Source organism: Ursus arctos, unplaced genomic scaffold, assembly GCF_023065955.2.
Source record: "Ursus arctos isolate Adak ecotype North America unplaced genomic scaffold, UrsArc2.0 scaffold_21, whole genome shotgun sequence".
In the NCBI taxonomy this organism is placed as follows: Eukaryota; Metazoa; Chordata; class Mammalia; order Carnivora; family Ursidae; genus Ursus; species Ursus arctos.
The window spans coordinates 31,242,103-31,256,554 of record NW_026622886.1 but is presented as its reverse complement, the minus strand read 5'-3'; the positions used below and the strand labels follow the sequence as shown (position 1 = coordinate 31,256,554).

Genomic DNA, 14,452 nt, shown 5'->3' with positions numbered 1-14,452 from the left:
TTCAGATTAGCCAGGGAAGACTAAGTGATAATAAACCTGTAAGCAAAAGAGCAAAGTAGCCTAATGGACTGGTGAGTATCTACTTTTTATATGAATACTCTCCAACACAGTTCGATAGCTGCTTTTCATTTGGCTTTGAAGTACTGGCATGTGAAGGCAAACAACAGTAACATCTTTCGTTCTGTGACCATGCATAGGGTAAAGTACTGGAAATAGAAAGAAGATAATTCAATTCTTGTTGTATTCAGTTAAAACATAGGCTTACTACAAGTCCTCTACCAAAGTTTCCAAACTGAAAGTGCCTGCTATGATAGTTATATTTAGATGTGTAAGTAGATGGGGGGGAGAGGTTGAACTTTGGACAAACCTAGGTTGAAGAATAATATTTTACATCTCAATGGAATATTATCTTTATATGTACTCCCAAGCCCATGTTTGCAGCTAAGAAAAAAGCACAGGTTTAGTTTAGAAACCACAAGATGTTTATGTAAATGAAATCTTGTGCTACAAAGCCTCTACTACCTTGAGACTCACTGTTATTGTTTTTTACCCACTTATTATCATAAAAAAACTAGTTCTCAGATTCTGCATACAGACAGCTTTATGTAAAATATATAAACATTTGTCCAAATTGGTACACAGATTGCATAAATATGGCAATTAAGATTGCATTTACAGATGTGCATGTACAATGTTGTGCAAATTATCACAATATTACAATTTCAGAAATTATTCAAATTGGAATCCAAGTAAAGCAATTAGTGAAAAAATACCCATGCAGAATTTAAATATCTCAGAACAAAATTTAAATGTCTTCAGTAAAAGGTCACACATTTAAAATAGTTTTATTCATTTTATTTGTATATGTCAAAATACATTTTTATTTCCAAAATAGTGGGTTTTGCAACTAGTTTCATGCAGAAACAAGGTCTGCTCAATACTACCAATAAAATCAATATAGCACAGTAGCTGTTCAGTTTTAGATACAAAGAATAAATAACCTAAATACAAAACACTAAAATATTAGAAACATGTATTTAATCATTCTTCACAGGCATCCAAACTTCACAAATATAATCCTTAGCATGCCTAACTGTTGTGCAACCAGAACATGTTGCAGTCACTCAAACTGATCAATTATCTGTATATTTTACGTCCACATAAGACCATGGAAATTCTCTATATTCAGACCCACCATTCATACAGTTCAAATATAACCAAAAATAAAATTCCCATAACTATCCTTGTACCTTTAAAAATCAAGAATCCTGAGCTTGGTAGTAAGAGCATAACCTTATATCTTCATAAAACCAATCAAGAGAGAGAGGACTTAAAATCCTGCTTACCAAAACACCCTTTCCCAGCCCCAAAGTAATCTAAAATAGGCAGTAGAACACAATGACCTTTTAAAATGAAGGGGTACAAATTCACATTTAATATAGTATACAATACAATCAATAATACAATTAGCTACTATAAGCTTTATGATGTACAATTTATTCAAATGGCTGAACTGTTCAGTGGTTAAGGAGACAGTTATGTGCCAGAAAGATGTAATTTTTTTTTGCATGGTTTGATGAAAATATAAAAGCTATTTGTCCAAATAAAAGCCATCTTCACTATGTACTTGGTTTTGCTTTTTTTTTTTTTTCCCTTTTCCTTTTTTTTTTTTTTTTAAAAAGGCCACTGAAATGTATAAAATGGTCTGAACATGATGGTGGTATCAAAGTCAATGCCTCTTCACATGGCAATAACAGTGCATTTAACATTAACTCACGGGTTAAGTCTGCAAATGATTTCATAGCATTACTTTGGCTAGCACAACAGTTTTAGACAGCACTCAGATAAATATAGGTATGTGAAATGTGAAGCAATTATCTTATGCAACTTTAATTGTGGTTGAATACTATCAAATGAAAACTGGAAATAAAAGTAAAAGCACTTTACAGTAGAAAACTTTTGTAAAGATAGGGCTCCATATAATGTGTTACTTTTAAAGTCTTTATATCACATTGTTAGCAAATTTTGTTTTAACACTATTATGGAGTAGCCTACTTTGCATTAACAGACATTTGAAATAAGGAAATAGTCAAGCATGCCATGTGGTGGTCTAAAAATCAAAACAATACACTTATTTATATATACAGCATCACTCAGTACCTGCTAAAATGAATGTGAAGATTACAGAATCTAACATCTTATACTACAATAATAAAAAACAAACAAAAACAAAAAGTGACCAATGAAGGCAGAAAACAGGACTTAAAAGAATCTAATCTCAATTGACTTTAAAGCATTCATATAAGAAATAAATGCATATTGCACAAACAGTGAAAGCAAATGTTCCACCAAGCAATTCAGTTCCAGGTGGAAGACAACACAGCATTAGCCTAATACATAACAATGATATCAGAAGAACAGTGTTCTTTTCTGTAAATGAGAAAGCTGTGAAAACATAGAAGAGTCTGCCACATGAAGAGTTAGAAGGAAAAAAATACAAACCCAAACTTAGATGTAAAGCAAAAAATTAAATATCGAAAAACCGGAAACTGTGGCACATCAAAAAATGTTGAATAACTGTCTTCTGTGAGAGCTGAAAGTTTCTGTTGACACAAAAGTATTTATGTACAACTAAGGCTTACTGGTTAAATATCTGAGGCATATCTGGCCTTGAACACTTTCCTTATATGCTGGAGCTGTAAACAAGTTTTCTCAGTCATTAAAAAAAAAATCTTCTCAGCAGCTGCATTAACATGAAACAATGGTCTTGATACAAGAAAAAAAAAAAAAACCAGAAAATTAAACAAAACAAAATTCCTAGATAAGAGGGCATTTGGCAGGATATCCGAAAATGACAGTCTCCAAGGATTCTTCTCAGGCTTCCAGTGACTGTCAGTTATGGTCCACTGGGTTGCTAATATGTGCAATTCCATTATTTGCTGCTTTTTATTTGGAAAGTTTGCTTATAACTCTAATCAAGGCCCCATTTTCATCCTTTAGCCTCTGGTTGTCTGCTTTTAGGTCTGGTAACATCTGTGAGGGGAAAAATAAAAGTTTTACTTCAATAAGAAGATACGATGTTACTCTTCATAAATTTTATGTTTTCACCACAAGACACATGAACAAGCTTTGTCAGTTATATAAATTTCTAGTGGCTAAAACATATATGAAAGAAAGAAAAAGCTTGATTTGTGAAGCTAATTAGTTTAATAAATGATGGAATTAAAGGTTTATTCTCCCAAAGTTATCAATTGGAATGTACTAAATCACCCGCTATTACGACTCACAAGCACACCATATTAGAGCAGCCAAGAAAATGAAGCCTGTTTTTGTTAGGATGGGCTCTCAAAGGGAGTTCCTCTAAGACTTCCTGTCGGCACCTAAACTGAGGCCTTTTACTTTATTTACATCAGACCTCAAACCACAGTACTTACTATTATTCCACAAGGAAACCAGCCTATTTAGCATAGTATTGAGGAAGTTAGATTTGTTCTAAATTATTAAAATTCCTTAAAGGATTCATTTGTAGTACCAAGTTTAAGCATGTAGTACAATGTGTGATCCAAGATAGGTGCTCGTTAAGTTATAATAACTATTACTATTATTAGAATAGTACAAAATAATTTATAAGCCGAAGTAGTCAGTCTGTATTGATGAAAATACCTAAGCATTGAAAAAACCACCAGTATTTGAAGCAAACAGAAAAACACATCCTTACGTCCTCAAAGCAAATCTATTTTCTGTTTTATAGTCACACTGAAGGAGGGGGTAGAAATGTTATCAGTAAACTGGATTTTCCACTAAGAATGAATTAAATCACACGTGCTCTGCCAGATTTGCTAGGAAGTGGAACAGCTTATATTCTGGACATTAAAACATACTTTCCAAGGTGCTTAAAATATCTTTCAATATCTTTCCTCAGCTATCAAAATGTACTAGGTTGTAAAATTAGATAAAAGTAAAACTTCTACTTGGCATAATTAAGTTAAGCAAAATCTTTATGAAGAGCTTAACTTTACGTGGAACCAATGAATTCTTGTGTTCACAATGTATGGATCTAAACCATAGTAATCTGAAGTTTATGTATTAGGATACCTCTGTAATAAAGAACTAAGAGAATATTAACTACAGTGGTTCTGACTGAAATTGTATTATTTTGAAAAAAAGGTAAAGCATGCTTAATCTTTAGCTTCAACATATTAATTATAAGTAAAATATGTTATACTGCTTATGTTCCATTTTCTTTCTAGAAAAGAATTTTAAAGTTATATTTAAATATTTAATCCTTAAAATATCTGTAGAGCCAAAAATGTATAAAGCTTTGCAAAAGTGCAGACAAGTCTTTAAATCCTTAAATCATTTCCTAAATTTATTGTAGTTTATCAGTCAGAATATACAATTAGTGACACTTTCTAACATTCTGAGAAGCCATGCATAATTAACAGTTACATGATAAGCTTCAGACATAATGGCATTAATTTGTAAAAGTGAGCTTAAGACACGCTTACTAATACAAAAACACCTGCCTGGCTCTACCAAGAAGAAATGATGAAACTATAAATTACAGGTTTACAGACTGCAGATGCCTACAGAACCCTGAGCGCTTGGCTACCACTCTTGTCAAGGCCCTATTCTCAGTCAGCAGTCGCTCATTTAACTCTCTCAGAGTTTGAATTTGCTTTATTTGGTGCAGGTTCTGCAGGAATTAGAACAAAGAAATAGAAAATAAAAAAATAAGAAAATGGGAAAGCGTACAATAAAAATACAAAGAATCACAGATAATGCATACAAGAAGAAAAAATTAAGAGTCTTGAATGAATATCTATAAGGATATTCATTCCCTGAGATTTGCAAAGCTAAATAGTGTAGTCCTAAAATTCCATATCAAACAAAATATATAACAAAATCCAAAAACTGTCTCCAAAGCCATTCAATAATAACATTTTAATAAGGAACCAAATTCAGTAATACAATAATTAACTCTTGAAATTTTAATTCTACGGGAACATTGTCCTATGTATCAGTTCATTAATTCATAATGTGATAAAGACGTTTTATGCAAGATAATACAATAAAAACTAACCAATTAACTATGCTATTTTTTCCCCAGCAAAGAGGATTCCTTCCAACATTCAAAACAAACAGTTACTTCTATAGGTAATTCGGAGTTCAATAAAGCAGAGCTCTGCTCATCCACTACTGTAATGTCCTTTATTTTCAAAGGAAAATATTTTTGTATTGACACCCCTTCCACCATTTATTCTCCAAGAAACAGAGTATGTGAAATGTGAATAAATAATAAATCCCAAATCTTATAGTCATTACTGTCTAATTTCTTCTATACCTGAACATCAAAAGAGCCATTAAAAACTGATTAACGAAATGAGTTGATTATATTCTCCTAGCTCACATAAAACCTAGATGTAGGAAGAAGAGAAGCACAAGATATCGATAATTCACAAACTACATAATCAGTACAGAGAACAATTAACATAAACATAATATCTATAAGAATACTGTAACACCTGAGTTGATAAACAGCACTATCTCTTGTAAGTCATAGCAAGGTTTACTTACTTTGAGCTCTTCTTCCATTTCAGATATTCTTCTTTCTAGAGCTCTTCGTTCCTAGATCAATTTAAGGTGCCAATATTAATCACATAATTATTATATTCTTAATTTTCTTCTAAATTGTGAAAGAGTGACACTTTAGAGTCAAAAATCAAATCAGGAGCAGTGTGGAAAAAGATGTGATGCCAGTGATGTGTAAAGAGCTTTCCAAATTTTGAGAGAAGTAAATATGAAGATTATTTTTATTAATTTCTATAAGCTCTTTCTTCAAAGCTTTGACTTTCTAGTAAGATGCTACATAACATGTTCAAACTATTTTTTTAGTTCACATAAAACTTAGGAATAAACCAATACTCAAGACTGAGGATTATATAGAAAAGAAAAAAAAAATCACACATAGATGCAATTATTCTACAGTGACAGAAGCAGAAACGCAAGCAGCAAACATGCCTAAAATATGTGTACTTTAAAATTTCCAAAGGATCTAAGAGAAGTTCATCTCTTCCACCTACAATGTTTACTAGTCATTATTTATCCAACTGACTTTATAGCTTTGTATTTAGGTTGATACCGTGTGCAGCATTAATGCAGTGAATCTAATGAAGAAGCAACTGCAGCACTTAAAGTACCTCCTTTCCACGAGTGACAGGCAAAGGCAACATACGATATATTACTGCAGTGTACGGTTTTATTCTCCCTTAAATAATAAGCACTCTAGGGTGTTACGCAAAAAGCAAGCAGCAGTAATTAATGTGCTGTAAAACTTTGGTTGTTAGGTCATACCGCCCAGAAGATACTGACTCTTGCCGGTCACCTTTCAGATACAAACCATTTAAATTTAGTTTAATCACTAGAATTTCCAAGACATTCTTTCCCAGATTAATAATTAATGTTGATATTTAGTAAAGCAGTATATTTACTGTAAATGTTAATGTTTTTAGATTATGTGATGTAAAAAGTAGATGGGACTCCTACTCATAGTCTTTTAAGTACCATGTTATTCTATTAATAGCTGGTTTAAACACTATTATATAGACAAAAATGTTATCTTCTATGAACAGAACTTCCTCCTAGTTAATAATACAGCCATGACTAATTCATAAAAACTACTGCACTTCCCAAAACACTAGGATATATAGCATCATATCTGATCCTAATAACTTGGTGAAATCTCATAAATAACATATTTCCTTCAGCCTCATTATCCTCAATTTTATTAGGTACCTTCAAGATTTTAACTACTTTCTGCCAAAGCAAGACAAGAACACTATACCAAACTGTCTTGTCACCAAATCAGCAACTATAAAGTTGTAGGCAATTTCTTCTGTTTGACAAACTTAATAACATCAAAAAATATGGTTAAGAAAAATACATGTAAAGTGCTTATTAGCCCAGTGCCTGCCTGGTACTTCAGAGTGCTGAATAAATGTTATTAGCAGATATTATTAATACTAGGATTAGTAATATCTGTTAAATTGAAAGTAAATTAGCTACTTTGTAATTTATTTGCCTTTGACAGGCAAACAAAGAAGGTTAGGTGAGTATGTCAGAATATAAACGTGTGCACCACGTGTGCACAAGTCTAGATAAAAAAAGACAGACATCATTTCTCTCATTTTTTTTTTTTGTCAAAAAGGTAAATTGGCTATTTTTATAATGGAATGGAGGAAAATATTTTATCAACGGCTCCTGATTATTTATTCTTTGACCTAGCTACCCAGGATGTACTTTCTTGTCTGGCTGAAACCTTGTAGGTCTAGCCACTGCTCACTTGGACTAACGGACACTCTTTTCCTTTAACTTTTGATCATTTATATACTCTCAACTGCTCAGACTAAACTGCAGAGTTCTTCCTATGGCCACTGCTAGACCTCTGAGCAATAACAATAATAAATGAGAAATACAAATGAATATATCGTTGCCAAATAAAAAATTATAGGAAGACATAAAAGGGCAAAAGGCTTTTCTAGTAGTCAATTTTTTTTATTTAAAATATACTATTTAATTTAAATATTTAAATTCAAAATTAAATAAAGTATTATTAACTTTAAAAGAAATTTGAGAATTTGATGTCCTTAGAATCTTTACAAACTTTAAGAATGGATTTAAATTTTCTAAAGACTTAAACTAAATGTATGCATCAGAATGTTTTAAGTATACAACAGAAAACCAAAGAGATAAATGGCACTTCAAAAACATCGGATGCACTATCATAACGTGTGCATTTCAGAATCAAGGCAAAGATTTTTTTTAATCTGTTAAAAGAATAACATGGTAAATTAAGTCATAATACCTAGAGAGGTAAGGTAATTTCACACCTAGAGAGATCCCACAGAACTGTACAAAGAAGCTAAGCCAGAAAACATTCATAATTAAAATATTAATCTACACTAACAAAAATTACCATTCATAAAAATAAAATTAAAAGAAAACAAAAAACCTTACTATTGCTTATGTAAAACAATAAAGGGGGAAAATGATTATTCAATAAAATGGATACTTACCCTTTTTTCCATTTCTAATAGTGACCTATCAGCAAACCTTTCTTGTCTCTGTAACGAAGTAAGAAATATAAAAGGGATATAAGCGCAATAAAGGTGGGGGGGTGGTGAAGGTGAATGAAGGAGGACCATAGTATCTCCTCTAGTGGTGTTCAAATAAATCACATAATTCAGGTAGAGTAATACACAGGTATAAATAAAGAAAAGAGAAAACAACCTTGTATTGAAACAACAGAGAGTTAAAGAAATGCTTAGAAATAGAATGGTCTCCACAGCTCTCATGGTCTACCCGTCACTTTTTCTCAGGTCTTTACGCAGTATAGTAGGGGCTAAAGATGGGTGAGTACTGTGGAACAAAACCATAACATCCTAGAGTTTCCTGTCCGATGCTCAAGCTCTCTCTTACACACCACTCGGAGGAGTGGCTAATCTGAATGGTCAGATTCTAGGACCGTGGCTGAAAGGTAGTTGGACTAGGATGAGTGAGTATCCATGCAGCCAAGCCAGTAAACTGGCCTAAATTCTGGTGTCTCTCACAGCTTCCTATTGCTCACTCTCTATCTAGAGTTTCTTTTCCAATCATCCATGCTCCAAAATTGGTAAGGAACTACACCCTGTCACTTATAAGAAATCCTAACTATATAGCTTTTCTTTTCCTGGTACTTAGGGCTCTCATTTTTCCTGCTTTGTATCAGGAAATGATACTGTACTATGTATCAACGGTACTATGCTATCAACTCAAAGTTGACAAAATCCTGAGACCTGGGAAATAGAAGGGGTTTTAAGCCATATGTTACGGCCAGTACCTGAGGGGTCTGCATGTGGATACTGAGTAAAGGCCCAGTTAAAAACAAGTAGTTCCTAGGGGCCCCTGGGTGGCTCAGTTGGTTGAACGTCTGCCTTCAGATCAGGTCATGATCTCAGGGTCCTGGGATTGAGCCCCACGTCAGGCTCCTTGCTCAGTGTGGAGTCTGCTTCTCTCTCTGCTCTTCTTCCCACTTATACACACTCTCTCTCTCAAATAAATAAAATCTTAAAAAAAAAAAAAAACCCAACAAAAAACAAGTGGTATCCTAGTTCTTACACTGACTTCTGTACATATATCTCCCTTGGATTCCTGGTCAGTTTGCTATAAAAACCATCAAATGACTCATTTCCCAAAAGTGAATTTGTTGAATAATCAACTTTACCAACTTACCAAAAATGGTTTTTGACAACTTTAACAAGAATGCTTTTTTATGACTATTAACCACAAAATATACTTAAAAATATATTTCATCATTAATTACATATTTCCCTTTTTTCTTCTTCTTTTTCAATTTTATTTTTAAGTAATCTCTACACCCAACACAGGGCTCAAACCTACTACCCCAAGAACAACAGCTGCACTCTACTGACTGAGCCAAGTCAGGCGCCCTAAACGTTTCTTTATGTAATTTTCTATTCTGTCAACCATTTCAGCATTCATACTTTAGTCTCATCAAGGCCTGTAACCAAGTTACTTTTTGATCTTCTTTTCACAATTTCTTTTTTATGGTATATAAAATTTAAAGATCTAATCACAGCCAGGTATCCCTCCTTTTCTCTGTTGTTTTAAATGGTTTTATGCTTTTGTGGTTACTCTTTCTGGAAAAATAAAAGTTGACATATTTTAATTACTTATTGTTAGAAATCAAATTCAGAATTTCAAGTATGATGAGACTTTTCAGCTAATTCTGATTTTTTGATGTTTTTAAATTAAAATTTATATTTAACTGCTAAAAATACAAAAATATGCCCCTCGAGGATATGCAAATGAATCCTAAAAAATGCTTTAAAGACTGAAAAATGTAGTGGTGCCTGGATGGCTCCATCAGAATAGTATGGGACTCTTGATCTCAGGGTTGTGAGTTTGAGCCCCATGCTGGGTGTACACATTACTTGAAAAAAAATAAAGACTGAAAAATTTAAAAATGACATTCAAAAGCACCCAAAAGAATTCAGAAGCAGCTGAAACAATGCCATTACATATAAGTCAACAAAATTTTAGATGGAAAATTAGCATTTTTTTGAGGATTCTTCTTCATATAGGAACATTTTAGCAATTTTATGATTCATCTGCTAACTTCTTAAGGTTAAAAAATCAACTTTAGTTAATATTTTTGGTTAATGTTCTAGTTAAAGCTGTTAAAAATCATATTCAGTGAATCTAGTGAATTGACATTTGACAAAATATTATTCATCGAACCAGTTTCTGGTAAATCAGCCTCAGTTGGGAGACTACAGGAAGGAGGGTGGCTGGACGAAGGCAGGATTCAAGGATTCTAGAATCCCTTGGCCAAGTGTTGTCAAACTCACTATTAATAGGATGATGATAGTTCCCTTGGAAAAAACTCTATGCAACTGTCAAACCGTTATCAGTATGTATACCCATGAATAGTTATGGAAGTAATGCCCCAAAAAGAAAATAAAAATCAGGTGGAATGATTCATAGTAGACTTAAATGCTCAGGATAAATACTTTAAAATTGAACAAAAAGTTTAATGTTTATCAGCTTTGCTTTTACATGGACACTTAAAATTAAAAACATTTACATTGTTTTTCCAACTGAGATATTAACTCTGAGTATTTACCAATATCTTATATTCTGAATTACCCTTTCCATTATTCATTCAGTATACTGGGCATGGTACTTAGAATGTCTACTAAGGCAGTTAATAGTAACTTGTTTTTCTGGCCACAATCCATAGGATCAGTAATTGGTACATGACCTAAAGGCAACTTGCTCTAGGTTGTCCAGTGTCCTATGAAATGGTAACAGGACTGCTCCATGCTGATAATAACTGGCTAATTCTAATTCTATCAGATCCCCTTCTTGCAGACTTAGAATGAGAGACATCTAGGAAGAATTAAATGACAACAGGGTAGGAAGAAGAGCAGAGAAACAGAGAAGGTAGTAAGCAGTAAAAACACAGATTAGCTGACTCACTGTAATGCCAGAATACAGCAGTAGGAAGCAGTGGACTCTTTTTTTTTTTTTTAAAGCAGTGGACATTTTTATTTAGAAAATATTATGATCAAATCTCTGGAGCTAAAGTTATTTTCAGAAAACTAGTTATGATATTTTTGTATGAGGAGGCTCACGAAGCTACTAATGCAACCCAAAGAATGATGACTTTCCAGTTTACCATGAAGTCTAAGTTACCCCAGCAAGTTGTTACTTGAATGACATTCCAAGTTTCTATGACACCTCACTATGAAATGTGTTCTTGTTCTGACTTACTTCTCTGTGTATCTTTACAGTAAACCCTCATCAAATGATGGAATCTGCAGAGCCTCCTCAACCTCATAAGGGTAGCTTAATTCCTGGAATTTTAGCAAAGCCTCCATTGTGCATAGACAACTGCTTCACAATGTAATAATGGTTAACGACAACGAAAAGGGGACCTGGTAACAAGTTCAACATAGAAAATTAACTTAAAAGATTATAAAAAAGATGAATGTAAAAGAATGACCAAAGAATACAGTCTTATTCATAGAACCAGACATGTCAGTTCTCGATGAGTGATTTCAAACTGGATTCCAAAAGTTGAACTGCAGAAATGTGTTTATACTACAAAGTCTCATGTTAAAATTAAACAAGTTTGTTTTCTTAAAAATTACAGGACTGCTTAGAGCCTTTTAACACATGAGTAGTATCCTGTAAAATCTCCAAGATGTAGTATAGTATTTCCCATGAAACAGTTGGGTCACAAAACTCTTTCCTTTGAAGGGGACAGGTAGAGAATGAGGAAGGAATGTGCCTATTACTATCTCCCACAATTGGTATTCCATGGAAAAAGCTTGGGAAACAATGCCTAGATCATACATAGCCTAGATCATATGTATATGGTTGTGAATTTTGTTTGGCTATCCCAATTTTCTTGTCTAAAATGGTCTCCTATAGGCTGTTGCATAGAAGGTAAATAAAAAGAGTTAATGACAAACTATCTTCTTCAAGCATTAGTATATCAAATTAATTTTGAGACAAACAGGAAATATTTCTAATGAATAAAAACGATTATAAAATTTTTCAATGGCTCTAAGAAGATTCTGTATAGATGCTTTTAATGCCTTCCTACATTTGGTATGCTGGGAAATAAGCATTTAAGCCCTTTATGTAACACAACATAGGTATTTTTGGCTTAAAAATACTTCAACTTTCCATTACAAGGTTTTACTTCTGTATTTTTAATTTATTCTAGAAAGAAGTAAATGAAGTTATCAGTAAACTGTATTATTTTGATTCCTTATTAATAAGCTATTATCAGTAACCAAACTTATGTTTCGAAGGAACACCTGAGAATATTTCAATCTAATTTTTTAGATAGAATAAATCAAAACAATTACCTTCAGGATAACAAAGAGAAAAAGGTACAAACCTGGGTGGCCTTTTCCAATTGTAATTTAAGATCGGTCAGTTCCATATTTGTATCATGTAGCTGTGCTTTCAGCTTTTCATTTTCAGCTAGAATTTGTTCATAAAGCTATAAAAATTAGAACAACAAATTACTTTTCTGCTCTCTTACTATTTTAAGATTTCCCACTGAATAGTTTGCAATATTAAAACAAAAAAGATTAATGTAACATATGAGCCATTAAAGGATACATTAAAAATATTTTAATGCTTTATGGTTGCAAGGCAAAATTTTTGGTCATGCAGGTATTTGTCCTATGGAAACTCTTTAATACATTAGTTCTAGTATTTAAAATTTAAGACTGCACTGACAAATCTACCTTTTGTATTTCCATTAAAAAAAAATTCAGTTATATGATAAAGAGGGACCACATAGTGCAGAGCAACTATAGCTAGAGCTGAGGAACCACTGTGATCTTCTTCTGGGGTCTGTGAGCTTTTCTATGCATCATTCTCTCTTGAATAACTGACACTGATGTGGAGCATCAGTTGTATTTATCATTATAATTGTACTGCTTTTACTAAAATTTTAAGGAAAGTGAAATATTTCTTGAATACTTTCGTAACATTTGAATCTACTACTTCTTTCTCCCCCATCCCTACTACTACCAGTATAGATGGTTAAAATCATCTCTTATCTAGACTATTGTAAAAATTAGAATTATTTTCCTGACCTCGCTCTAATTTGTCCTATACATAGCAGCAAGAGTAGACTTTTTAAAAATGATAATCTCAACTTCATATGCCAACCATTCCATTAACCCTGACACCAGAAACCCCTGAATAGCTTCCCAGTGTTCAGTATAAAGATATCCTTAAAATAGCCTGTAAAGCACTGTATGGTCTGGTCCTGGGCTGTACATCTAAGTGCAACCTCACACTACCATCCCTTCTGCTCTACCAGCCATACTGAAAATTTAATTACTTCAATGCATCCTGCGCCTTTCTACCACCAGGTCTATGTCTTTCTATTTCACTCCATCTAGAAAACTTTCTTCTTCCATTTTGCTAGTTAACTAATCGTCCTTCTATGATTTGCTTCTGAAGCTTCACTTCTTTAGGAAATCTTATCTTTAGGCCCTGTCACTTTCCTTTGTTATACACTCTTATGAAATGGATTCTTTACTTCAGATAATTGTTTCAATTTTTAAGTTACACATTTATTAATATGACTGTATGATCATGTCGGTCTCTTCTACTACATGGAAGATGTCCATAAGAGCAAGGACAGTATCTCCAACTCTACTGCCCATGAGGAGAAGCTCACTACTTAGGACAGTGTTTAATTCTTTACTGAATGAATGACAATTTTACACATAATGTAAACTGACCCTCCACCTTCCTTCTTTTGCTGACTTTGCTTGTAAGAAACCAATTCAAATAGCTGCCTACTATTTGGGGGAACATGTACAAATATCACAAGCCTTCTTTTTCCCCAACAAACTTCATGTTTATTCTAAGCTTAAAATATTAAGAATTATGAGTCAGAATCCTAGACTGTTGAGTTTCCAGAACTTACTTCTTAAATACTTCCATCCTTAAGACATGATAGCACTTACGTTACCACAAGTTTTTTAGTTACCTAGGAAAACCTATATTCACTTAGGAAGAGCTCTGTTCTTTGTTTGGCTGCCTCTTATTGACAAATAGGTAGAGAAAAGTGTGTGTTCATGCTTGTGTGAGTATACATGCATATACACCCCCCCCCCCCAGCCCACCTGCATCCATGCCTCTTTTCTCAGCTCAATCACAGTATCGGCCTGAGACACTTAAGTGTGAAATAAAGTCTCTTCCTTTTAAAAAACAAACAGCTATTTATATTCTCTGTACCATTTAGTGCTCCAAACTGAAAATTAAAGTTATTTCAAGATACTGATTTCATTATGAGTTTCCAGGAATAATATCGAAATATAAATGTATTAATACAAAAGATTATTTTTAATTA

The 14,452-nt window shown here is 33.1% G+C and overlaps 1 protein-coding gene across 11 annotated transcripts in view; it reads right to left on the bottom strand.

Moving 5' to 3' along the window:
• Window positions 1–583: 583 nt before the first annotated feature.
• PPP1R12A (protein phosphatase 1 regulatory subunit 12A) overlaps window positions 584–14,452 on the bottom strand; it is a 139,346-nt gene continuing 125,477 nt past the window's right edge. For 6 of the 11 annotated variants that reach the window (XM_048217814.2, XM_044384561.3, XM_048217816.2 and 3 more), the window contains 5 exons: window positions 12,473–12,577; window positions 8,076–8,123; window positions 5,578–5,628; window positions 4,527–4,696; window positions 2,940–3,033 (listed from right to left, as the gene is read on the bottom strand). In XM_048217814.2, coding sequence (XP_048073771.1) covers window positions 4,562–4,696; window positions 5,578–5,628; window positions 8,076–8,123; window positions 12,473–12,577 — 339 coding nt within the window. In that variant the 3' untranslated portion in view covers window positions 2,940–3,033; window positions 4,527–4,561. Of the gene's footprint in view, window positions 3,034–4,526; window positions 4,697–5,577; window positions 5,629–6,354; window positions 6,386–8,075; window positions 8,124–12,472; window positions 12,578–14,452 lie in introns of those variants that run through there. The other 5 variants (XM_044384560.3, XM_026499965.4, XM_026499966.4 and 2 more) reach the window with 3 other exon arrangements.